Here is a 24106-nt window from a genome sequence, read left to right as displayed (position 1 = left end):
GAGTCCTCATTTTCAAAAGTTACACCGCGGCGCGTATGGCGTGCGTATAATGCACAAGTGCATTGCTCGAGGAAAACTCGGAGGCTTTCGAGGTGACGCACCACCCGATGGACACGCACTCCCCCGCCGCCGCCGCTCCTCTCGCGCCCTGCCGAGAAGACGCAAAATACCACCTGCTGTCATGTGAGAAGCTTCGCTATGAAAGCAACAGGCATATTATCAAACCGAGGAAAACTATTGAAAAACCCTTTTGCCTGAAAACTTCTCCAGCAGATGAAGATTTAGAGCTACATAAAATTATTCTTTTTTATTAAAATTAGGGTTGCCAGAAATAAAATAATATCAATATTTTACAAAAGTGATTTTGAATACAAAATTATAAAAAATAAACTCTATAATTCAAGGGTCGGCAAATATGACCTGCGGGCCAAATCCGGAATAGGAATAGATTTTACATTTTAAAATCCTTAAAATTTAAAAATAATGCGCTATAACCAGCGGCGGATCATTCATAGAGCAAAATAAACGCGGGCCTCAGAATTTTCTGGAAAAAAATGATAGGAAATATTTGTAAGAAATATGTATTTATCTAGTGAATTAATAAAGCTATTTGTGCATTTACATTAAAATTTCACTAGCATCAATGTCCCTACATAATAATTTTTCAACACAGTTAATTCTCGACGTTTTCAACAACTTTTCAGGTACTTAATTTAAATACGATCATAAAAATCCATTATTTTTCAGTTATAATTACATTACAATTTAAGAATAAACGAATCAGGTCACAGAATTATTGCTGCCTTTGTGAAAAATCGTGAAATTATAAATAAAAACCCGATTAAGGTTATTAAATGTGTTTTTAAACCAACATTTTTTTATTTACATCAAGTTTCAAAATATTTAGTGAAACTATAAATAATATGTAATAGAATTTCATGATTTTAATTTTGATCTTATACGAATCAGATTGAAAATCACTTTTAAAATAATTTTCAATACCGGTATTGGGGCAAAAATTTACCTTCGGTACTACCGGTATTACAAAATGAAATACCGGTAGTACCGAAAATATTTTTTTAAATCCAAACAACTTATTTGGTAAAAACAATATCTCCATGGCTTAGAACTACGAAAACAACGACGCTCATATTGCTTAGAAGCAGAAATCGAGAATAAAATTATGCTCTTTGTTGGGGATTAATCTAAATAGTTTTATCGAGGTAGGATATCAAAGTAGAATAATACTATCATTTTTAGTCCCAGAGGACCGAAATATCGATCCATCTACCTATGCAAAAAATCACACCGTGACATGCGCTCCGCACAGTAAAGCCGAGCATCCTCGACGCCATATCGCGAATTTTGCTAAAAAAAATCTCCATACCTACGTCATCAATGTTAGTATTTTTGCTTAAAACGCCTCGGAGTATTCACACAAATTGTGCGAATGCTCTGAAACAGTTTTAGGTCATCGTATATATTCCGAGTTATGCCACATGTATATTGGATCCATACATCCCAGATTAGGCCCCTGTGTGGTGCTACAGATAAGCGAAATACTCTTTAAAAGAACAATGAAAAAGACAAAAGAGCAGAAATACTCATCAACTCGATAAAAAGCAATCAAGACCGATCGAAAAACCAAAGTTGCTTAACTTTCGAAAAAGTACTTTATGACAAACATTTACCAGGATTTTAGAATCTAGGGATTTTTTCACCACCTTCAAAAGGCAGATGTTTGTGACTGTGGAATGATGCGGAATAAATCCATGTTGTTGGTCTACTAGTGCTTGCCGACAGTGATTGTGAATATACCTGTGAATAATTATATCAAACAACCTTTTTTGCTTTTTAAATAGTAATGGTACAATAATAAGTCATCTTATTCTTCTAATAAAATTTTCTGAATTATATTATTCATGATTCAAGAAAAACACTAACGCCGATTAGAAACGATCTCATAGTTTTATACTTAAAATCCACAAATTACATTTTTATCACCAAGAACTTACTAGTAATTATTTTGAAATAGAATGTTTACTCACCATTGTAAATATTTTCATACTAGCGCGATTTGTTTTTCATTCATTTTCTATGTGCCAGAAATTCCCACATTGTAAAAATGCATCACTTTAATTTGACAAAACAGAAATTTGGAAAATTCACCCATATCTAATGGAAGATAAAATCACTCACAAGAAATGTCGAAACACATTACGAGAAAAAATACAATATAATTTCACTAATCCGGTAATTTAAGAAAAATGTTATTTCAGTAACCCGGCAATACTGACTCATACAGTTATCAAAGAGTATTTGAAATAAACAAAATAAAAATAAATCGTAAAATATATGTATTATTTTTAAAAAATATTTTTAAATAAATAGATATTAATAAATATGCATACGTTACTTTTTAACACATTTAACTCCTTACTCTATGGATTTTTTCCGCGGCGAAAAATGTGTTTTTTTTATAGAGCATTGATGTACAGAAAAAATCATTGAAACATTCACATTTTATTAAAATATACACACATTTAGATAGGAAATGTTAAGCTTGCGCGTATTTGTGAAATTTGATTATTTTCGTGGCGAAAAATTGTTATAATATTACCATGTCCAGATAAATTAGTAAAATATTTACATTGTATCAAAAGATACAAACAATGTTAAATTCATGCATATTTGCGATTAAGTACGCGTATTTGGCGTATAGACACACAACCCCAGCCAATAAAGTGTTTATATCACAGTGGTCCTTCGAATGTCTATTTTTGTAAATTTCCAGTCGACTATGCGGCAAACAAATATTTACTTGAGACTAGCTTAGTAATTCCCTGAAGTTAAAAATATGGTCTAGGTTTTCACAATATAATACGCGAAACATCGATATAAAATATTTTTTTCTATAATATTACAAATAAATTACACAAAATACCCAGTAAAATACATAAAAAATATTACTACTAGCTTGAATTAAAAAAAGGATTTCTAAAAACCGTAAAAAATAATATCAAATATTTAAGTGCCTGTGAAATGTGTGATTATTTTAATTTATACCATCAGTAGTAACCACACAACATAGCGATAATCCTGCATCAACATAAACTACTAATCCTCAAACCTCAAGAAGGTTCATAATATATATTGTATTCTTTATTTAGTATTTTTATTTTATTTATTAGGCGTTAGCGCAATATATTAAAACTGGTTAAAAACAATCAATAACTATTAAATAAGTAGTGAGACACCAGACTGATATCAACCTCAATAAATCAGTGATATCTATTTTTTATTAATTATAAACTCTTATTACAGCTTACATTGAATAGTTGTCACTATGCACAAAGTAACTCGATTTTATTTTATTATTCATGATGACATTTATCTGTGAGATATACGTGATGATCATATAATAATCGCTAATTCTCATCTTCTAGACATGATACAAATTTAAAAACTCTATGGTCTATACGGGATTAAAACCCAGGTCTTTCAGGTACAAGTCAACGACTTATACCACTCATTATATATTAATATTTTAATGACAATATTAAAAAACTTTATTATTTAAGAATACGTTGAAGCTGCTTAGGTGGTACCAAAAATCCATCAATGCTCGGTGAATTTCAGCTGTGAGCCTTAGAGCGCCATAGAGAGTCACGATCGCGTCCCTTATTCTTGCCTATCGTGGCCAAGCCATCAATGCTCCTCTTTTATGAGCCATCTCAATGAGCTTGTCAGACACATGGATGTTTTTGGCGATAGATATGAGGAGCTCAAACAATTTATGTGTCAAAAGATGTGTCACACTATCATTAAAAATATATTTATTAGTATAACTAAATATTTCATGTGCGTTGTGCGCGTATATTTTAAGACAAATTTTAAATATTAGGCTAATATAAGCAATATATTTAATAGGAAAAACTATGCATATCATATTTTATTTATAGTATGTCTGTTCCTATGTTAATATTGTACATATTCTAATATAATCACTGCACTAACAAGTATTCCAAAATCAGCTAGTGATTTTTATTATTATTCTTATTTATAAATGTATAAGACCCACTAATCCTTAGTGTTTTTTACTTACTTTATTTTTTCAATTTATCATAGAATACATAGTATGTATGTATGTATGATATTATATGTCATTCCGTTACAATGTTTTCTTTTTTAATACTAGATAATACGTATATTTATGAAGTCTTATCTAAAGTCACGACTGGTTAGTTGAAGTTGGAGCTGATTTTGTGTTGTATTTAATTGCTTATTAAAAAAATATTTAGAGGTAGAGGAAGTTGGTAGTAAATGTAATTGAAGATTCATTTCAGTATAAGGAAAATACGATAGTATACTTCTTTATAGAGCTATTAATATAATGAGAACAACTTCAAGTTTTTAATTAATTAAAGTTACATTGAAACATAATTTCAGTTTCGTGGTTACGCCTGGGGCCAGCTAAAAACGTTCAATAGTGGTCGCTAACACAATAACTCGTAAGGAGGCAACCATAACTCTCATATTATATTATAAAAGCATACAAATTGAAGATATGTTCTCTCCAAGCATGATAAAATATTTATTTGGATGCGCAACGAGAAATTTTACATTTTTAAGCAAAACTACTGTTGCTTAAGGTATTGTGAAATTTATTTATATGAAGCAAAAAAATGACATAAATAAATAAGATTTATTTGACTAGATTTTTACTATTTTCTAAAAATAACTGCTATTTGTGATGTTATGATATTGTCAATATTTATTTGGTTGTGCAGCGAAAAATACTATGATATTAACGAAAATGTTACATAAATAATCGTCCAGGTTTATTACGCTATAAAGTGAGCTGGTACGAAAATATCTGTGATGTTTTAATATTGACAAAACTTATTTGGCTGTTCAGCAAGAAATACTTCGATATTTAAAAATAAACTGATATGATACTCAAGTTATTGTCAGACTGCGCAGCGATATTTTGCAGAAAGCTACTTTACTACCAAACTATTGTGCATCGGGGAACGCATATATACGTCATTCATTGCTTGGAACTTCTACTGTTTGTAAAATATGAGTAATACTAATTTAATTTTATAACTGTTTTCTTTCTAAAAAAATATTACAATTAAATAAATTTGTCGCCGTCACAGTGGAAACGCTGGTTACCGAGCGTTCCCACTGCGACGGCGCTGACATGATTTTATTGCATGATAATTGTTTTTTGCGCTCTCCTATTGGGCAAAATTCGGTTTAGATGTGCCTCATTCGATTCTCGCTTATTGTAAGTCGTAATATTGTTATAAAAAAACTTATATGAACGCTAGATAACCGAGCGTTTCTATTGCGACAGCACGATTTTATTGCTTTTGACGTGAATTATAAACTGGAAACATCTGCCCCTCCTTGAATTTGGTCAGAAAAATGTAATTTAATGCAATATTCTGAATCTTAATGAAATCGAAACTTTTGCCCCCTCCCCCCTCTATGGAAAAAACTGAAATGACGTCCCTGAATTTTGTGCACCCATTTCAACACTTTTTTTAAAAAGTTTTTGAAGTGATGATTGGATATAATCGATAGACTAAAATTTGTCTTATCGATAATCTAATTAACGAATACACAATAACATCGATTTTTTACTCAAACTAAGCTATGGACGATTTGGCATTATAACTTTTCTCAGACTCAATAAAAAATACATCAATTTCGAGAAATTCTGTACTGTATTCATAGCATTGAGTTCTAATTAAATTTACCGGACCAAAATACAAAATGATTTTATTTAAGCAGTAACTTTTCGGTTCGCCACCGTTTACTTATATCGTTTAAAATGCATGTTTTGAAAGCACTGAACTGTCATTCGTAATCAGTTGCACCGTTGCCTGTTAACGGTCGTCGGTCGGAAACACGCCAATCAAAAATTTAAAAATTGTGCGAAAATTTAGCGCCCAGGGCAAACTCCACCTTCATCATTTAAGGCAATACTTAACCACAAATCGTGCAATGTATTCTTAAAAAAATGATTATACATAATAAGATGGGAGTGATGAAAGGTGAAAATAATTTATCGCAACAAAACGAAATAAAAGCATTAGGGCGTATTCGGTGAGACGATGAGAACATCGCTGAAAAAGACTCGCAAAAGCAAGCAGGTGGTGAGTCGTGAGGGTCGCTTTATAGGTCACCATCCAGCTGGTGTTCTGGAATCTTTCGAAACGAGCCATCTGCGGCGCTCGAGTTGTGCAACGCGTCTGAAAAATTAATAATAACAGCTTATTACGTGTCTGTCGATCTCGTGACACGTATTATATCTGCACCGTCTGCTGGATTCGACGTCAAAGCCCTTTAGAAGTCAACTATTGACTCCTTATCGTGACATCTCACTAAAGTGGGACGCTTTATCTAATTTACGACGACTCGTGTGTATCATTGCAATTTGTTGCTCAACGCGACTGAAGGGGACGGCAAATAAAAAGCCACAAACTTTTTCATTGTCTTTTCATTACGATTCAATAATACATTTGACATATTAACAATATTTAAATAATAACTAACGTTTCTATGCTCAGTACCTTTTAGAAAGGCATAACAGGATGCTTCATTTTCAAATGAATCAAAAATAATTTTGACAAGAATCTCATAAATTAATCAATCGGTCATACCGATTTATATATTATATAAATTAGTGCTTTTAACTAAAGCGATTGTGACGGCAATGAATTTAATTCATTATTTGAATACGCTATCTACCATGCAATCCAAATCTGACTATAATTGGATCATTAGCACAAATCAACAAAGCAGTACAACATTTACTGCTTATTTATTATATATTAATATATTACATTTTATTATGTAACCTGCACTTATATATATACACATGAGTTAAAGTAAAAATATATTCTTATCGTTCCAAAAAGCAGGTTGATATTCTTTTGAATAATTGAATTGAGATTTCAATCGAACAGTTTGAGCATCCGGTGATTTTATGCTAATTGACGTTAACATTACTTTTTACAAATCGTACAAAACCAATTTTGCTATGGATCGAATTTAAAATATAATTCTCTCATTCAGTCTCGTGTCAGAGAAGCATGTTGGCAGGATCTTCCAAGTTCTTCCTGAAGGCCATGAGCCACTGAGCACCTACAGCACCGTCGACCACGCGGTGATCGCAGCTCAAAGTGACTGTGATGTATTCGCTATGTTTCCATCTGAAAATAAAATTTAATCAATAACATGTTTAAACAATATCAATCTTACAAGAGAGTCTGTCTACGTAATAAACATCTTCTCGGATATTTATTTTATAAAAATTGGTAATTAATTATTTATAATACATTTTATAATAAAAATATCTTTCATTGCGTTTTTAATATAGATCGGGATATTGCTTCAATTACTGTGACGTCTCAAATCAATATCATACGAGTCATATTTAATTAATGTAAAAAACCATTGTATATTATTTGTTATTAAATATTTATCTTTTTTATTATATTTTGATAGCATACATCCATGAAATTTATTTAAGAAAAAATAATAAGATTACAATTAGTAATGCACATGTATTAATTTAATATTGACATTAGATTAGAGTTCCGAGAATAGTGTGTTTTATACTACTTAAGGGTCAAAAAGGGACATTCAAAGAAGCAAATCTCAACTCGGTAAGGTTGTGTTTTAGGTTATTTTATTAAATTTATGATTCTTTTTTTTGTAATTTAATTTTATTGCAGTTCACTATTATTTTACTAAAGCTAAAACATATTTATAGATGAGCTCATATTCTGATATTTCATACAAAAAATAATTGCCATTTATGTACAGATAAGCGTCAAAAACACAAAGATGCAATGTAAAAATAATCCCAGAATGGTTTTAGCAACCTTCAAAACTTTAATTACCTCAAAAATTTAATGCTATAATATACAACAATTTTGTTAATTATAAACGAAAAAGAAGCTGCAATGTTTTATTTTGTGAATGGTACAATTATGCAGAACTAGTATATCAATATAATTAGCAATGTTTTTATTAATATCATATTTTTATTCAGCCTTGACTACAGAGATACTGCATCTTTTTAAACAAGATGGAACACCTTATCTCACTGCTAGATCAGTAAAAAAAAAACAGAACATTCATTTAAAAAAAAATATAAAATAATATAAAAGATGAGTGAGCTATAAAATATAATAATAATATTTTTGAGCAGTTTAACCTTTTCCTTCCTGTGATGTACACTGAGTGTACATATCATTTTATTATGTGAATATCACTTTAAATAGTTAGAACAGTCAAATTTGTGTTCCCAGCCTTTTCATTATAAGGAAAAAAATGATTTCTTCCTTTATAATCAGAGGTTTTCAAGTTGATTTTTTGTATGTTTTAATTTTTGATATGAGTCTTTGATTATTAACTGAAAGGTTTGGGTTGAATCCCAAATGAACCTTGGTGTTTTTTAATTTCTATTGTGTCATCTAAAAGATCAGAATAAGTGATTATTATATAATTATAATTCCGATCGATCATCACAGATTATGTTTTCCTAGATTTTCCTAAATGAGCTACTTCAGCTTATAGAGAATACCATATATGTAAAAAAAATAGTAGGAAGAAGATAGATATGATAGTGGAATCAAGGCACAGAAGATGTTGATGATATTAATTCGGAAGTGCAGTCTAATGAAAAAATTGGAAATGAGAAACATTCACATTAAAATTTGGATTTGAATGGAATTCACTACCACCATTATCCTGAAGATGTAGAGTAAGTAATATTACAAATCAAAATTTATAATCAATGGTAGTAGAATAGCAATTACTATTAGAAAAATATTCTCTTTATTTACAACCAAAGAAATGATGGAAAAACATGCCATCAAAGATGATGCTTATTATGGAAGAGTATCGAAGCAATTTTCGTTAAAAATATAAATGTACATTCATCAGAATAATGTTCACATTTGGCAGAAAAAGGTCTTTTTGACAGCCATATTTTACCGCATATATGTTTTGAGACATGTTCATTGACATATTCAGTAAAATATTGTTTGATGATAGAGAAACAAGACTGGAAAGGTTTGTATCTGATAAATTGGTAAATGACTGTAAATCAAATTACTCCATAGGTTCAAATATAACTATGAATAAACGTTTGGTAACCTTCAGGGGAAATTGCCTTTACGTCAAGTATATAAAGGCATGGTGAATAATCGCACCAGAGAAACCAGGTAGTAATGGTCGTGGATCAATCCCAATATGGCATCAGTAGAGGTATTTTTTATCTCTCTATCATTAGCTGACACTCCATTTGGAAAAAATAATTCACGCTAAATGGCATTCTGCGAAAAAATAAAATAAAATTTTTACAGTTAAAATTAAGAGCTGTATTTATAATAGTAGCTTGATTGAAATTACAAAAACTAACATTTGTATGAATATTTTTATGAGATTGACACAAAGATTATTTAATAATCTAAAAGGCCATCTTTCTTCAAAAGGGTCACAATCATTATTATATGTGTATTTACTATTAACGAAAAACTATCCGAATTGGAAAAAAAATAACAAAGTCAAAGCAAATATTTGCTTTAAATCAGCATGATCTAATATTAAAAAACAAAAGCAGTGGAGTAGAATTCAATCCATCGCAGCAAGATAAATTTGAAACTTGAGTATTCCACCGGAAAGCATATCATCAACAGGTATGTCAGTATTATCTTGATTGTCAGAAAATTGTAAATTTTGCTTGTATCAAGCAAAAAAAGCAGGTTAACATTCCAAACATGGAAAAAACCTGCATGTTTTGACTTTAATTTTCACACATTTTAACATGTACTTTACAGGACTGCACGTAATTTTTTGCACCATTAATAGGTTATTAGTAAAATAAATATATATTTAAAAATTAATTTTGTAGCTGAGATTCTTTAGTTAATGTATGCCAAATTAGTAATAATATTAACACTTAACATTTGCATGATCTGCAAAAATGGGCTGTTTCGCGAGAACTTTACGCAACACAGATTTATAACAAAAATATATGATAACTTTTGAATTAAACAGAATTAAAAAACAAAAATTTATCAAATGTTCTGCATTGTCTTGGTTCATATGTTAAAATTATTTTATCAATGGTTTTCAATCTGTGGGTTGCATAAAATAATAATTAATATCATAAAATTTGCTTTATTCTACTTTATTATATCTCTAGTTTAAAAAATAGATAATAATTAATTATGTAAATAAAATGAACTATGTGAATTATCATATGTAAATTATATTTCGGTCTTCAATGGGCTAAATTTGTTATGCCAAGCTTTGTCAGGCTTTAAAAGTAATTTACGATCGTGTTTTATTACTTTAGCTTGTTGAAGTTGTGGTGACAATAAAAATATTTTCGCCTTGAAATATTTTTTTTCTTGTAGTACAAACCTTCATTCATAGATGTCATCACAAAACACTTGTGTTTGCGGGTAGAAACAACTGGACCCGTCGTTAAACGTCAGAAATCGTAAAAGTTAGTTATTACCTGTCCCACCAGTTACCGCCAGTGGACGAAATCGGTAAATACTACCCGACCCGCCGGTTAAGTGTTAAGAGATTTTTATGTACATCTTATAATAAAAAAATATAAATAATTACCCTTTTTCAGAATCCTTATCAGGTACTATTCTCTGCTGTGTTGTGCCAACGGCCAGAATACACGATTGTGGTGGATTAATGATAGCGTTGAATGACGTCACTCCTGCACCAATCATTACAATATAAATCTCACGTTATCTTAACAAATTTATAAACACATAAAGGAACATAAACTCACCGAACATTCCCAGATTCGAGATGCTGAAGCTTCCGCCTTGGAACTCTTGCGGTTGCAGCTTTCCCTCTCTCGCTTTTCCAGCTAAGGCTTTAACAGTACTAGAAATTGTCGTTAATCCTAATCCTTCAGCTCCGAACACAATTGGCGTAATTAAGCCTTTATCGGTCGATACGGCAATGGATATATCGACTCTGTCGTATCTAAAATAAACATTTATATATAAATAGATGTCGATAATGTTAGAAACGATGTTCGAATCAATACATACTGCCTAATAAACGAGTCCATCCAGGCTGAATTTGCAGCGGGAACTTTCTTGCATGCCAAAGCGGTGGCTTTGATGATGAAGTCGTTCATGGACAACTTGACGCCGTCCTTCTCGAGTGACTTGTTAAAGGAACTCCTCAACTTGGACACTTGGTCTACGTTGACGTCCACGGAGAGTTGGTAGTGAGGGATGGTCGTTTTCGATTGAAGTAGACGCTTGGCGATCGTTATGCGCATACCGGTAAGGGGTATGTCTGTGTATCGGGCGCCGGGCGGTGGCGGAGGCAACGGCATAGAAGCGCCTATGGACGGAGCGCCACTGGCAAGATCGCCGCTGGTGATCGAACCGTAAATACCACTTCCGGGTCCTAAAAAAGCAATATAAAAATTAATATTGAATTCATTGGGTCGATTATATTTTTATTTAATATGTTTGAATTTTTAAACTACACAAACTTACAATGCTGGACGACATTATTCATTTAAACATAACACTTCATTAAGTAAAATGGCCTCGGAAGAGAAAAATGAATTTAATAAAATGTGCGTGATAAAATATAAAAACCAAAAAGCGACTATCCCTAAATCAGCATCACCAATCTAGTCAGAAATTCCATTAAATACCACTTTGTTGCATCATTGGGAATAATAAAATATGGCAAATCGTTTACTGATGGTAAATATTTAAAAGATAATTTTTAAAATATTTATAGATTTTGACAATGGAACTCAGATATTGAATAGAATCAAGGAAATACCACTATCTGACAGAACAAAAAAATACAAAATGATTTATTATGCGGTGACATAATTAGTATAGCAATTGATGAAAGCGACAATATCAATTACATTGGAATACGTGCTATATATTAAATAAGGTCTTGGAATTTGGCAAACTTCAAAATAATTTGGATTTCAAGAAAAAATATTTTCTGTAACAGACAGCGCTCGATCTATGTTAGGAAAAAATGTTTCGTGAAGTAATTAGAACAAGAATTTGAAAGAACCATATTAATAACAAAATTACTGTAATGATATAATAATAATTGGCGATAGAAGTAAATTAATAAAGGAAAATATAAATTAAGGAATTACAAATGTGAAATTTTTGTTCAAAATCCATCTCGAAATTTTTGTTTGAGGACAAAGAAAAACAAAATTTTTGAGGACATCTATTTCACCTAAATAAACGAGGCTGCATTTAAAACATTTTTGTTCTAGAAGTATCATGCACTTTCTACCCACTGTAAATTTTAAATCGAATATATAAGATTTAAAATACTAAAGGTTTTCATTAGACCATCGTTTAATAAATTTAGTGGTAGTTCTTGGACTAGTTTAAACAGAGCTTTTAGATCGTCAAAATTGATCAATAAGAACTCTCATATTTGGCAAAAACTGCAATGACTAAATACTCGATTACAAATTAGTGAAACGATTAAAAAATGTAACGTGAAGAATCACTTATGCTTGAAATTCAGCAAGTTACAAGCATTTCGAATATATAACATTAATCAATCACACTAAATTATCAAGCATAAACAATTCCCACAAAACGCTACTGCTTGTAACTTGTAAGCAAAAGTGATTCACTCACCCATAGTAATTCCCTCTCTAGCTAACCGAGCTGCAAATAAGCAACACATTATATAGTTCTAAAAGCGTCTTCATGTGATGGTTTTACAGATTATTACCTTGCAAGCGTAGATTTTGAGCTTCCGCTAGTCTTCGAGCCATAGGGCTCACGAAGAGACGCGATCCTGGCGCTGGAGCCGGAGCTCCCATTGGCATTGGAGTAGATGGGGCGGCTGCCATCGGAGCAGCGGCTGGTGGAGGCGGTGAAGCGGCTTCAGCTGCTTTCGGCGGTGGAGCTGCAGCTGTATAAGATATAATTTTAAATCAATCTGAACAATAAATATAACACAAGAAATCATCTAGATGTAAAATAAAAGCAGATATAAATATTTGGTAGGTAAGTTCATAAATAAAGTTATTTTATTCTTGATACATCACAAAAGGTAAACAAAAAATTGGCACTAGGAATTTTTGCGAAATAATTAGCAAGTAGATATTTTGGTAAGAAAAAAATATTGTGGTGGGATGGAATTAAAAATGTTACATTCTCAGCAGTTGGTCAGTAGATAAATGGCGCTCAGTGCAATATCATGCATTGTTAATTTACACTAATCTCTGAGACTAACACGACTAATATGACTGCAATACTATGAATTAGACCCAATGAAGTATAATATTTCATCATACTACTATAATACTATTATTAAATCTGGTACTGAACGGTGATTCGAATATAATACTGAGTGTAGTGCTTTTTGTCGATAATGTAAATGGGAAAAGATTTTTTATACGAATTTATATTATTTTTTATTAATCAACACATCGATTATTTTTTTTAATATATCAGTCATGTGAAATATAAAAGTAAAATACAGTTGAATCAACAGAGGTTAGTGAGGTGAATATGTCATGTTAGAGCAGAGTAAATATTAATTGCCGATAATTAGATAAAAATGCAGATTTACTCTATAAATAAGTGGTAAAAGTCAATGACTATTACCTAAAAGACTCGAGTTAGAATCCCATATGAATCCTAGTGTTTATCAATTTCTATCATATTTAAGAGATCGGAATTAGTGATTTTTAAATAATTATAATTTGGATCAATTATCGCAGATTATGTTTTCCTGGTTTTTCCTAATCTCATGGATGAATATGGAGATGATTAATTAAAATCGAGCTGTTGTAAATATTAAGTATTAAAATTCTCTAATAACGAGCTACTTTACATTATAGATAATAAAGGATATGGTTGGCAAATCTTATATAAAGATTTCGAGAAGAGGGTGGTTGGTTATTGTTTATTGTGATGCAAATTATACTGTTACTTATAAATACATTTATATTATTAAAACAGATGTGTATTCTATTTATAACTTTGTTGAAATTAGAGGTCATTGTATAAAAGAATAGAAGAAAAACTTTTAATGAACCGAAGAAAGACTTCGTATAAAATTGAATAGTTACCAGATTTTAAATACTTAGTCCATGAACGTATGATAAATTTATTTACGACTTTCTTACTGCTAAAATATTATTATTTACATTGCTATATTATTAAGATTAGTACATAGGATGATTTTTATTATTTAAAAAATAAAAACAACAAACTAAAAATAGTATATTTCAATACAATGACTGAATTCCACGCACTCTTGCGTTAACCTTATGATATAGTACTTATTTATAAGCTAAATAAAAACACTTTTGCATATAAATGGAGTTCAATAAGATTGGAGTTATCAACATAAATTCTAAACTTTTGAACACGTGTAATGAGTGTAAAAACATCATTAAAATAATATATAATAAATTCATAAATCACGACAAATCGTGTGATAAAATCAACAGTACTGATCATGACCTCAAAAGGTTATATATGTACAAGAGGAAATAACATAATTTATATAATTTCACTTATTAATTATTAATTACCTCCATCGTCTGAGAAATCCTTGAACATAGCTACGCTGGCTTCGTCCTCGACTATGATACAGATAAGTTTGCCAATCGGTACACCCTTGGTGCCGGCCGGAATCAATATCTTAGCTAAGTATCCCTCCCCGGGTGTTTCAAAGCCCATCGTGGCTTTGTCGGTTTCAATTTCGCACAACAAATCGCCTAAATAAAACAATTTTACATATTAAATAAGTTATAATTAATAATAGTGGATAAATATGAAGCAATACCATCGTTTAATTTGTCGCCTTCCTTCTTTTCCCAATTCATAATCGTTCCTAATTCCATGGTCGGCGATAAAGCTGGTAGTACCACCCTGGTATGCGACGGTAGGTCGGCATAGTTGCGTACTTGGTTAAAATTTGGCACAAATAGATCCTTTTTCGTCTGCAATAAAGATGCAGATCCTCTGAAAAAATAATTCATCAGCAATAAGTAAAAGTTGTATTGTTTGATCTTTGCTTATCTATTAAATTGACGTATGTAAACGTTACGGTGATTGCATATTTTTTATTAAACATGGTTTTATCTGTATTATGAGTAACACGATTGGCATAACTAATAGTGATACTGGGAAAAAGTAAATATAGTACATATATTAAATTTCAATATATGTATATAAATAGGGTGCTTTTACTTAAAACGAGCATTACAAATATGATTACAATAGTATTATATTGCCCACTTTAATTATTGTGCAATAATATTATATATGCTTAATAAATTAGATAAAACGATATTGCAAAAATTACAAATAGGGCAATGAAAGTAGTTTTAAATAAAAATAAATTTACTAGTTGAAGAAGTAAGATCGATAGAATGTAATGGTTAGATATTGAAGAAATATTGAAAATTATCGTTTTAGTATTTATATATGATTATATTTAGTAAAACAAGTGAAAATGAAAATTATTATTTTTTATCACACATTATGATTAAATATGATTCCAATAGGAATATATTTGTAACTAATTATAGTTTGTCAGTGAAATAAATTCACTGCATCTTTGTAGTAAAGCAGGCATAAAGGATTAACAGTATATTTTTATTGTACATTATGTAATTATTCATCAATAAAATTACACATACTGCCAATCGCTAACCATATTTAAATAACCTTGCAGTAAATGCTGACACAGTTCCAATAAACGCAGAGAATACAAATATTTTCGTGCTATTTTAGAATGTTATTGCTACATAGAATAAATTTAACTTATATAAATCTACAATGAGAAATAATCCAAACCAAAAAAATAATAATGAATACCGGAGTTTTTATTTGGCACATAATCAAAAACAATGCCGTTTAGATTTAAACACTTGTACAATATATTAATAACTCACAAATACACAATCTAATATATAATAGTTAGAATCTAACAAGATTTTATATATAAATCCGCAGTCGATTTGATGTATGCACGTAGTTAAATGAAATAATTAAAGAGGGTTCAATATTCACTCAATTGACGATTTACAATTGGCGGTTATGCAAAAAAACAAGCTGTTATGCAACGAGTCATATGGACGTTTAAACGTCAAAATGAAACCGAACGACAGCCCAGTTGTTCAGAGGGATCGCGAAGGAGGCGCAGCGCCTTAGTAAATACGAAATCGAACGAACAAGCTTACCTAGGAACGATTTGGGGGCGCGGGAGACAGCTGAGGCTGCGTCGAGCGGCGACGACTGGCGCACGGGGCGCAGAACCCCGCAGCACCCTGATGGGGGCGCCTTTAGCCACGGCGCGCAACATGGCTCTCATGCTGCCGCACAAAACGACTGTCCGACCCTGACAAGGTCGCACAACAGGACCCGAATTTCGAGACCCTATGAATGAGACTTTTGTCTTAAGAACATGATTGGCGACCATATATCATATGTTTTTTTTAAATATATCTATATAATTCATATATTTTAATATATAAAAAGTCAATGTAAACGAAAAAAATACATAAGCCATTTTTTACCCGCGTCCAATCATAAACCCTCTTAATTATTACTAAATTATAAATATTTAAAATGCAATGAAAATATTTTGCATAATAAAATTTAACGGACGAATAGGTGACGGATGGCAATTACACACAGATTAAGCCAATGCAGTATTATTCATTGAAATATAGTTTTGTTACATTTTGGAATATGAAAACCACTTGTTAATAATATCGGCGCCATGCTCAGAAATCAATGGTTATGAACATTTTCTTTGCGTTTGACCCTAACGTCTACTAAAGCGGCAAACTAAATATGTTTTTACGTCGCTTAAATTGTTTTTAAAGGTCGTTTCAAAATATTTTTCATTCAGGGTTCCTTCAAAAACTAAAAATAGTCATCTGAGAAATTTTTGTTCGTTTAGGGATGTTGCCGAGAGCTAAAAATGTTATCTCAGGATATTTTTAAACGAACAAAAATTTCCGAGGTGACCTTTTTTTAGCTCTCACAGCATTCTTATATGAACAAAGCTTCCCAAATGCCCTTTTTTGATAATTTTATGACAAAGACACTGCTTGTACTTGTACAAACTTCCGACACCGTGATAAATAGAATCAAATCGCGCGACCCTTCGGAGTAATTAGCGCTCTGGGCGACCGTCCATACAGCCCTAAACTTATATACACTGGAATGTCGCAAACCAAGCATTTTAGTATAGGACACTTCACATGCCATTGAAATCAATTCAATAAATTTTACTTAAATAATATATATTTTAAATGTATAAAAAAATAATAATAAACATGAAACACTATGGTTCGAATTTAAAAGCAACACTAATATTTGTCCGATATTTATAGATTTATAGTCAAACGATTTTGTTAAGGGTTTATACTACTATATTTTATCATTGAGTATGTTTGTTACATTTAAAAGATCAAACGCAGCTTTTTACATACACGAAAATCTGTCTGGAAGTTCATTCATGCATGCAAGATACTGTCTTCGTTTTCTTTATAATTACATCTCTGACATATTTAATGTTCAATTTCCAAATTGCAGAGATCAGCAGATCCAGAATTTATTGTGGGGTGGGAGTAGTATTTTGAAATTGGCAAAAGAAAACAATTTTTTAAATTTACAGTTTTACGAACACAGTACCCTTTATTGTATATTTTTTCAATACAATTGAATTTAGTTTCTAAAATTTAAATACAATTTTTTCAAAATTTACATAAATCATGATATAACTAAATTATATTTATACCAACTTTATGTAGCGTTATGCAAAATCTAAATGGTCGTTTTGTAGATCAAAATATATTTTTATTTACATCAACCAAACACATGTTTCCTTCGTTTTGTCATTTGCAATTCGTAGCGCTTTTTATGTATATTTTTTAGAAGTTTCCATCATTTGATGTATATTTTCAAGTTACACTACTTCGTCAGTTTCTATATTAAATTTATTTAACTATTTTAATATAATGCTGTATTTCGTAATTATTTTTTCTGAAAAAACAATTTCGCGAGCCATTTCTGAATTAAACCATTCTTCTCGGTAAAAGATATACTAAAAAATTATCAACGTAATTAGCTTTTAACTTAATTTTTTACAGTTAAAATATTGGAAATATGGCTTCAGAGAGCTTTTTTCTGCTCTTTAGTACTAGTTTAAATATCTTAATTATGTACTGAGACAACAGTAAATTTAATAAACTTATGGTATTTATGTTGAATTCTTTTGAGTTCCCTGTTTCTCAAGAGAAGTAATATTCTTGTTATTCCAGTTCTTCCAATACTACTTGTAATGTCTTTTTGCCTAATATGTATGTAACATCAAATGAAGTTGGCTATTTCAAAGAATATCTCCTGATTATTGAAATTGCAATAAATAACGTTTATATAAAAATCTATCATTAACATGAAAGAAAATCAACTGTGTTTTACAAGCTATGTATTAAATAGTTCATAACTTATCAGTACAAACTTATTTATAGGATCATTTATACCTAAAAAATTTAATAAATATGAGAGTATTGGTTTTACATTATACATATGACTATGTTACATAATATAAATATACTACAAAACATTATTTTCATAATTAATCTATACAAAGTATGCTGCAAGTTGAGCCATTTTATCCTTAGGCGGTTTAGCTTTGTGTTTATGTCTACCTCTCCCACCACGAGAGCCACCGCCTCTTCCGCGTGACGGAACTCCTCCTATACGAGCGGCGACGGCTCGTTGTTTCTCCACCTAAATATAACAATTAAATATTAATGACACAAATTACATAAATAAATTATAATGCGCTTATAATATAACTTACGAGAGAAACAAATGCCGGTTCGCAAAATACACAACCGGTCATCTCGATTTGATCTTTCGGTAACTTTGTTCTATCTTGTTTATATTCGACAGAAACGAGTTGAGCTCCGCATTCGCAAGAAGCTTCTTCGACCGTCACTCGAGTCGCTTCTTCGAATAACTGTATGATCACGTCGCAGCTACAAATATAAAAAATGAAAATTATAGTAAGAAAAACATTTTTCAATCATGACTAATTAAAAACTTGTCAAATAACTGTCGACAATATTATACATTAACGTTAAGTACTCAATAACGCTAACACCTGTTATGTCAAATTCTTAATATAGGCCTATGTGTATATTTTAATTAAATATATAAAAATATATTCTATATAAAATAATGACAATATATTTTTAACATTAAAGGCCACATTGCTATAATATGTAATACATGTTAAAATATTACCGATTACATCCAAGTTTCCATTTAGGCGCAGCACTAGGATCCAATGCCAAAATACCAGATTCACACTCAACACACGAAGAAACTCCTAATGAGTTAACGCTATGAACGCATGTCGGGTGAGTGCAAGAGTTGCAGCCAAAGCCTTTCTTCATATCTCTGAAATCGTTAGGTGTCGTATTATATGATATTATAAAACAACTTTGATGAATATAGTTTACCTAAATGGTGGATGATTGTAGCAATACGGACAAAATGGAAAGCTGCGTCCCTTCGTTCCTGCCGACCAAGAAAGCAGCTCGAAATCGTCCAATGGACATTTCAATTCTTTATAAATCCTGACTGTGCCGTTTTGAGGCAAGCCGTACGTTTCGTCACAGTGAGAGCAATGAAGCCGAGCCGGTTTTGCCTGAATGTATTTCATGTAACGCCTGCATTTACCGCATCTCGAATGAGCCTTTCCGCTCGAGCTCAACGGCGAAAACGAAACCTCAAAGAGCTGATCCATGGCGTCGATGTTGAGGACAAAGTATTTGAATTTTCTGCGAAATATCTCTGTAGTGTGACGCAGAACAGCTTTGTAATCGGCTTCACCGTGAGATATGAGGTTTAACTGCTCTTCAACAGCTGAGCGCATGGTCGGTAATACTAATTCAGGATCAATCTAAGACAATACAATTAATATGTTATTATTTATGAAGGACAAGAAAGAATACAAAATAATTTATGATACTTCTATTCGCGTTTATTTTTCAACGAAGTGCATTTATTATCTGTCAAACTTAGATTTGTGAAATGTAAACATATAAAAATTACTTTGAATACTCTTCATATTTTAAAATGGCTGTTTAAAAGACGTCTTAAGAAACCCTATTATATATTATTTGATTAATACATAAATTAAATAAATACCTTCTGATATCCATGGACCAAAACAATTCCAAGAGTAGTGGGAGTCAGTTTTCTGCCACCGCCGACCATCACATAGTTTCTCTGACATATATTATTGATATGAACGGGAATAGAAGCATCGGTACCGATGCCGTGTCTCTCCATCAACGTAATCAATTCTGACTCTGTCAAATAATCGGGCGGCGAAGTCTGACATTCGATCAATCGACTATCGTGAATCGTTATGATATCGTCAACTTTCAAATCGGGCACGTACTCGTTCTTACCGAAAGCCTACATTTTATGATTTTATTACTATTACAATAGATTACATATATTCATAGTTTTAAGTCATAATTAAATTTAACGACCTGCCAGTGCATGACACCCGTATAACCAGGATCTAAAAGAGTATTTCCGGTGTACGTGAAAGTCTCTATTCCGACTTGAAAAGTCAAAACTGTGGATAAATAAGTACAATCTTTAGAAACTGTTGCGATGAAGTGTCTTGTGATGTAATCGTATAACCGCCACGTATCGTTTTCTAAATCAGATTCGGCTAAAAAAATAAATTATTAGAATATGTATAAAATATAAATAATTATCAACAAATTGAAAAAATAATCACATGCAGGTTTCATTGGAGTGATTGGAGGATGGTCTCCGGCGTCGTGTCCTTTTTTAGGTTTATTTATACCTTGAGATAATAGCTGCTTTACGTCAGCCCCCCATTTAGTTGAATTCTGTTGTTGTTTCAAAGTTCCACTATAATAATTGTCAAAGTGTCGATCATTTCAGCATATTAGATAAAATTAACAATTAAAAACGTACATCAAATCAAAATTTTCAGGATAGTTAGTAGTCTCCGTACGAGGATAAGATATATATCCTTGAATATAAAGCTTTTCGGCTAGCTGCATGGCATGGTGAGGTCCCATTCCTAATCCTGAAGACGCAACCTTCATCAACTCGACAGTATTCAACGCAGTAGGTCTCGATTTGCATTTGTCTTTAGAAGTAATATCAGTAATACTGAAATGTGTTCCAAATCATAAGCATTGTCTATATTGTTGCCATAATTTTAATTAATACATACATTGCTTCGGTGTGTTCTTTGACTCCGGCTAAGAACATGTTTGCTACATCTTTCTCGAAGCATCTCACTCTTTGCCAATCTAGTGGTAATTCACGACCTTCCGCTGTTCTCAAAGTGACTCCGATCATCCAATACATCTCTGGCTTGAAAGTTTGAATTTCGTCGTGACGTTGAACACAAAAACCGAGCGTAGGTGTTTGACATGGTCCATATGAAATTAACGAAGCGTCCAAATCACCATATCTACCTGGAAACAGTGTGTAAATACTATTAAAAAATCAATATTTTACTTATTACATAAAAGTTATCAATAAGGTACTGCTCTAGTACCACATTGATAAATTTACAAAATGTTTGCGACTCCTTATTGTGTTTGGACAAAGTAATAAAAATGCGATTTATGAACAATAAAAATTAAATGTGAGTTTATGAGTATAATGAGTGTTTTTAAAGGGCAATTTATTATGCATATTTGAAGTGTTTTATGATAAGACAGAGACATTGGCAGCCCTACGCAATTGCATGAGTGTATTGCGCCAGGTATAGATGTGTGCAGCCAAGAGAAAATTGCCCCCGGTGCATATTGTTACTGTCCCCCCCCCAGCAAGTCCCTGCGGAATAATTCTAAAACTAATTAGTTTTAGAACTTTCATTAAGTCCAAAATACAAACTAAGCCAACTCAGAGGGAAATAAGTGGGAGAAGAAATACAGACGTTAGTCTACATTTCTATGTTTTAAAAATATGAAAATTATCCTTACCGATATTACTACGGACTTCAGATATGAGAGTATTGGTCAAAGTATATTTAAACCGAATTTTGGTCAATAGCAGGGCGCAAAAACAATTATCGCTTCTCAGAATTCAAAAATTCACATCAAAAGCAGTAAAATCATGTTGGCGCCGTTGCAGTGGAAATGTTCGGTAACGGGCTAGTTCAGATATCTCTTTTATTCGGCTCGTTTCTCTAAGAATACATTGAGTAGAAAGAGTCTATAAGCATAATTAGATAAATTAATACCTTATTTACAGAAACACCTAGTTTTTAGATAGTAAAATGAGCAATTCTTACTGTAATCAGAGTTAAACTACTTAACTGCCTTACTTCTGTATTTTTTACACTTATAACAAAAATACATAGGTTTTCTTTAGCCCGCTTTTTTAAGTGTATGTTTTATTTGAATTTATTTAATCACAAAAGACAAATACTAAATATTTTTCATTGCTTTTTGTTATTATTTACAACGTATAGGGGTAATAAACTTTGATTAAAAAAATATTATTTCGAAAAAGAGACATACTCGAAATCTCAATAGAACACCCAGCCACTACAAAATCTCAAAACAAATTGATGAGTAATTTCTCGCATTTTAGGGAAAAAAAATCACAACTAAGAATGAAATACGTTTTTTTCTATAGACGAAGAGGTTAATGAAATTGCACCCGGAAGAACTAAAGGTGAATGATGAATTCATGAAATATTTGTTTCGCAGGGAATAGGTTAAATAGCAACTACCTTTTATGTCTATAAAAGTATACCTTGAAAGAACTTTGTTTGAAAGCGAGTAAAAGCACAGCCGATTCTCAAATCCAACTCTTGTCTGGCGTCCACGCTCATAGCTTCGTTTTCGTTAGGACGGCCTAAATTTAGCATAGCCGCTTTGATATCTTTTTCCGTTATGGCAGAAAACTTTGAACGAAAAGTGACTTTAGGCGAGTACACATCTCCGTTGATAGTCAATTTTACCGCAGCCATGACCTATAGATGAAATAAAATAAGAACATATTTGCATCGTTCGATAGCCATTCGCTACTCACTTCGAAACATATATTTTCGCCTTCTTTATCGCAATCCAGCCATAATATCAGATAGTCGCAGTTTCGAGCTTCTTGCGCAAGAAAGGCCGGTATTCGCATCCTTTGCACGGCTTCTTTCTTTTCGGTGGGGCATTCGAAAAGCTCGACGGGATCGACGCGGTCCCAGTTGTTGTACTTGCCGGGAAAGTCCAAGCTCATGACGTGACCGCAGACGGACGTCATCTTGAAGCGGCATGGTTCGTTTTTGAAGCTGCCTGTCCACTCGTGCACCGCGCACGCAGAGCTCGAAGCTGAAAAAGATGAGCCGAGTCAGTATCGCACGATTTTCGGACGTACGCCGCGCCGATGAAAAAGAGGTTAACCTTTGTCGACCGTGGAGCAGCCGTTCGATAGAATCTTGGCGAGGGCCGAAGCCAAGGCCGGCTTTTCGGCCACCATCAGAGCCGTCTTCATATTGAAGAAGCGTCGGCCGCCTTCGCCGACACTTACCGGCCCGGACGTCGCTGAACGTGGTCTTAACGCGCAAACTTTCGTCCATGCTCAAATCCGATCGATTTGGTCATGGCACTATGAATCCTGTCATACGTGATGATTTTATTTTTAGCAAGGGTCGAGGTATTAAAATAATGTATCACTATATACAGAACCACTATGAGAAGATCAAATAATATAATTTGACATAAAACTGATTTATGTAATATTTTATTCCGAAGATTCCACTCCGATTGACTTGCCGTTTTCGTTTAAATCAGGGCTGTGGAGTCGTTAAGAAAAACATGACTCCGACTCCGACTCCGATATTTACCAATAACATGACTCCACTCCGACTCCGACTCAAAAAAGTTTAATTTTATCAGGTATTTTTAGTGTTCTTCTACAGGTTTTATATGCATACGCTATACACATTCATTATTACGCAATTCAATTTCCATAAATTTCATAATTTAAAA

At 32.1% G+C, this 24106-nt stretch overlaps 2 protein-coding genes across 3 annotated transcripts; both read right to left on the bottom strand.

The window, feature by feature from the left end:
* Window positions 1-6493: 6493 nt before the first annotated feature.
* muc (dihydrolipoamide S-acetyltransferase muc) lies at window positions 6494-16477 on the bottom strand. 2 transcript variants are annotated; one of them, XM_088196663.1, is made up of 9 exons: window positions 16274-16477; window positions 14872-15050; window positions 14618-14803; window positions 12802-12984; window positions 12705-12734; window positions 11109-11475; window positions 10841-11040; window positions 10663-10765; window positions 6494-7226 (listed from the first exon to the last, which is right to left on the bottom strand). In XM_088196663.1, the coding sequence occupies exons 1-9, from the start codon at window positions 16402-16404 to the stop codon at window positions 7097-7099; spliced, it is 1509 nt and encodes a 502-aa protein (XP_088052789.1). In that variant the 5' UTR covers window positions 16405-16477; the 3' UTR covers window positions 6494-7096. The 2 variants fall into 2 exon arrangements, with proteins under 2 accessions (XP_088052789.1, XP_088052790.1); XM_088196664.1 differs by lacking the exon at window positions 12705-12734.
* Window positions 16478-18516: 2039 nt separating this feature from the next.
* Top3beta (DNA topoisomerase 3-beta) lies at window positions 18517-23698 on the bottom strand. Its single transcript, XM_088196656.1, has 12 exons — window positions 23519-23698; window positions 23157-23446; window positions 22878-23097; window positions 21340-21586; window positions 21075-21275; window positions 20872-21008; window positions 20615-20802; window positions 20265-20537; window positions 19574-20016; window positions 19356-19511; window positions 18910-19087; window positions 18517-18836 (listed from the first exon to the last, which is right to left on the bottom strand). The coding sequence occupies exons 1-12, from the start codon at window positions 23607-23609 to the stop codon at window positions 18687-18689; spliced, it is 2574 nt and encodes an 857-aa protein (XP_088052782.1). The 5' UTR covers window positions 23610-23698; the 3' UTR covers window positions 18517-18686.
* Window positions 23699-24106: the final 408 nt, after the last annotated feature.

This window comes from Plectrocnemia conspersa, unplaced genomic scaffold (genome assembly GCF_051122295.1).
Source record: "Plectrocnemia conspersa isolate PC_06_02 unplaced genomic scaffold, ASM5112229v1 ptg000011l, whole genome shotgun sequence".
Classification (NCBI taxonomy): Eukaryota; Metazoa; Arthropoda; class Insecta; order Trichoptera; family Polycentropodidae; genus Plectrocnemia; species Plectrocnemia conspersa.
Note: the sequence above shows the minus strand (reverse complement) of the source record. Positions and strands in the feature narration are given on the sequence as shown.

What these genes read in the sequence shown, in the direction of transcription:
- Top3beta (XM_088196656.1), bottom strand. Translation starts at nt 23,609, where the DNA reads ATGAAGACGGCTCTGATGGTGGCCGAAAAGCCGGCCTTGGCTTCGGCC. An exon ending in TACAATCATCCACCATTTAG is followed by an intron (nt 19,512 to 19,573) that starts GTAAACTATATT and finishes TAACGATTTCAG; the next exon opens with AGATATGAAGAAAGGCTTTG. An exon ending in AACCGGCATTTGTTTCTCTC is followed by an intron (nt 18,837 to 18,909) that starts GTAAGTTATATT and finishes TGTTATATTTAG; the next exon opens with GTGGAGAAACAACGAGCCGT.
- muc (XM_088196663.1), bottom strand. Translation starts at nt 16,404, where the DNA reads ATGAGAGCCATGTTGCGCGCCGTGGCTAAAGGCGCCCCCATCAGGGTG. An exon ending in GGATTTCTCAGACGATGGAG is followed by an intron (nt 12,985 to 14,617) that starts GTAATTAATAAT and finishes TATCTTATACAG; the next exon opens with CTGCAGCTCCACCGCCGAAA. An exon ending in TAGAGAGGGAATTACTATGG is followed by an intron (nt 11,476 to 12,704) that starts GTGAGTGAATCA and finishes TTGCTTTTTTAG; the next exon opens with GACCCGGAAGTGGTATTTAC.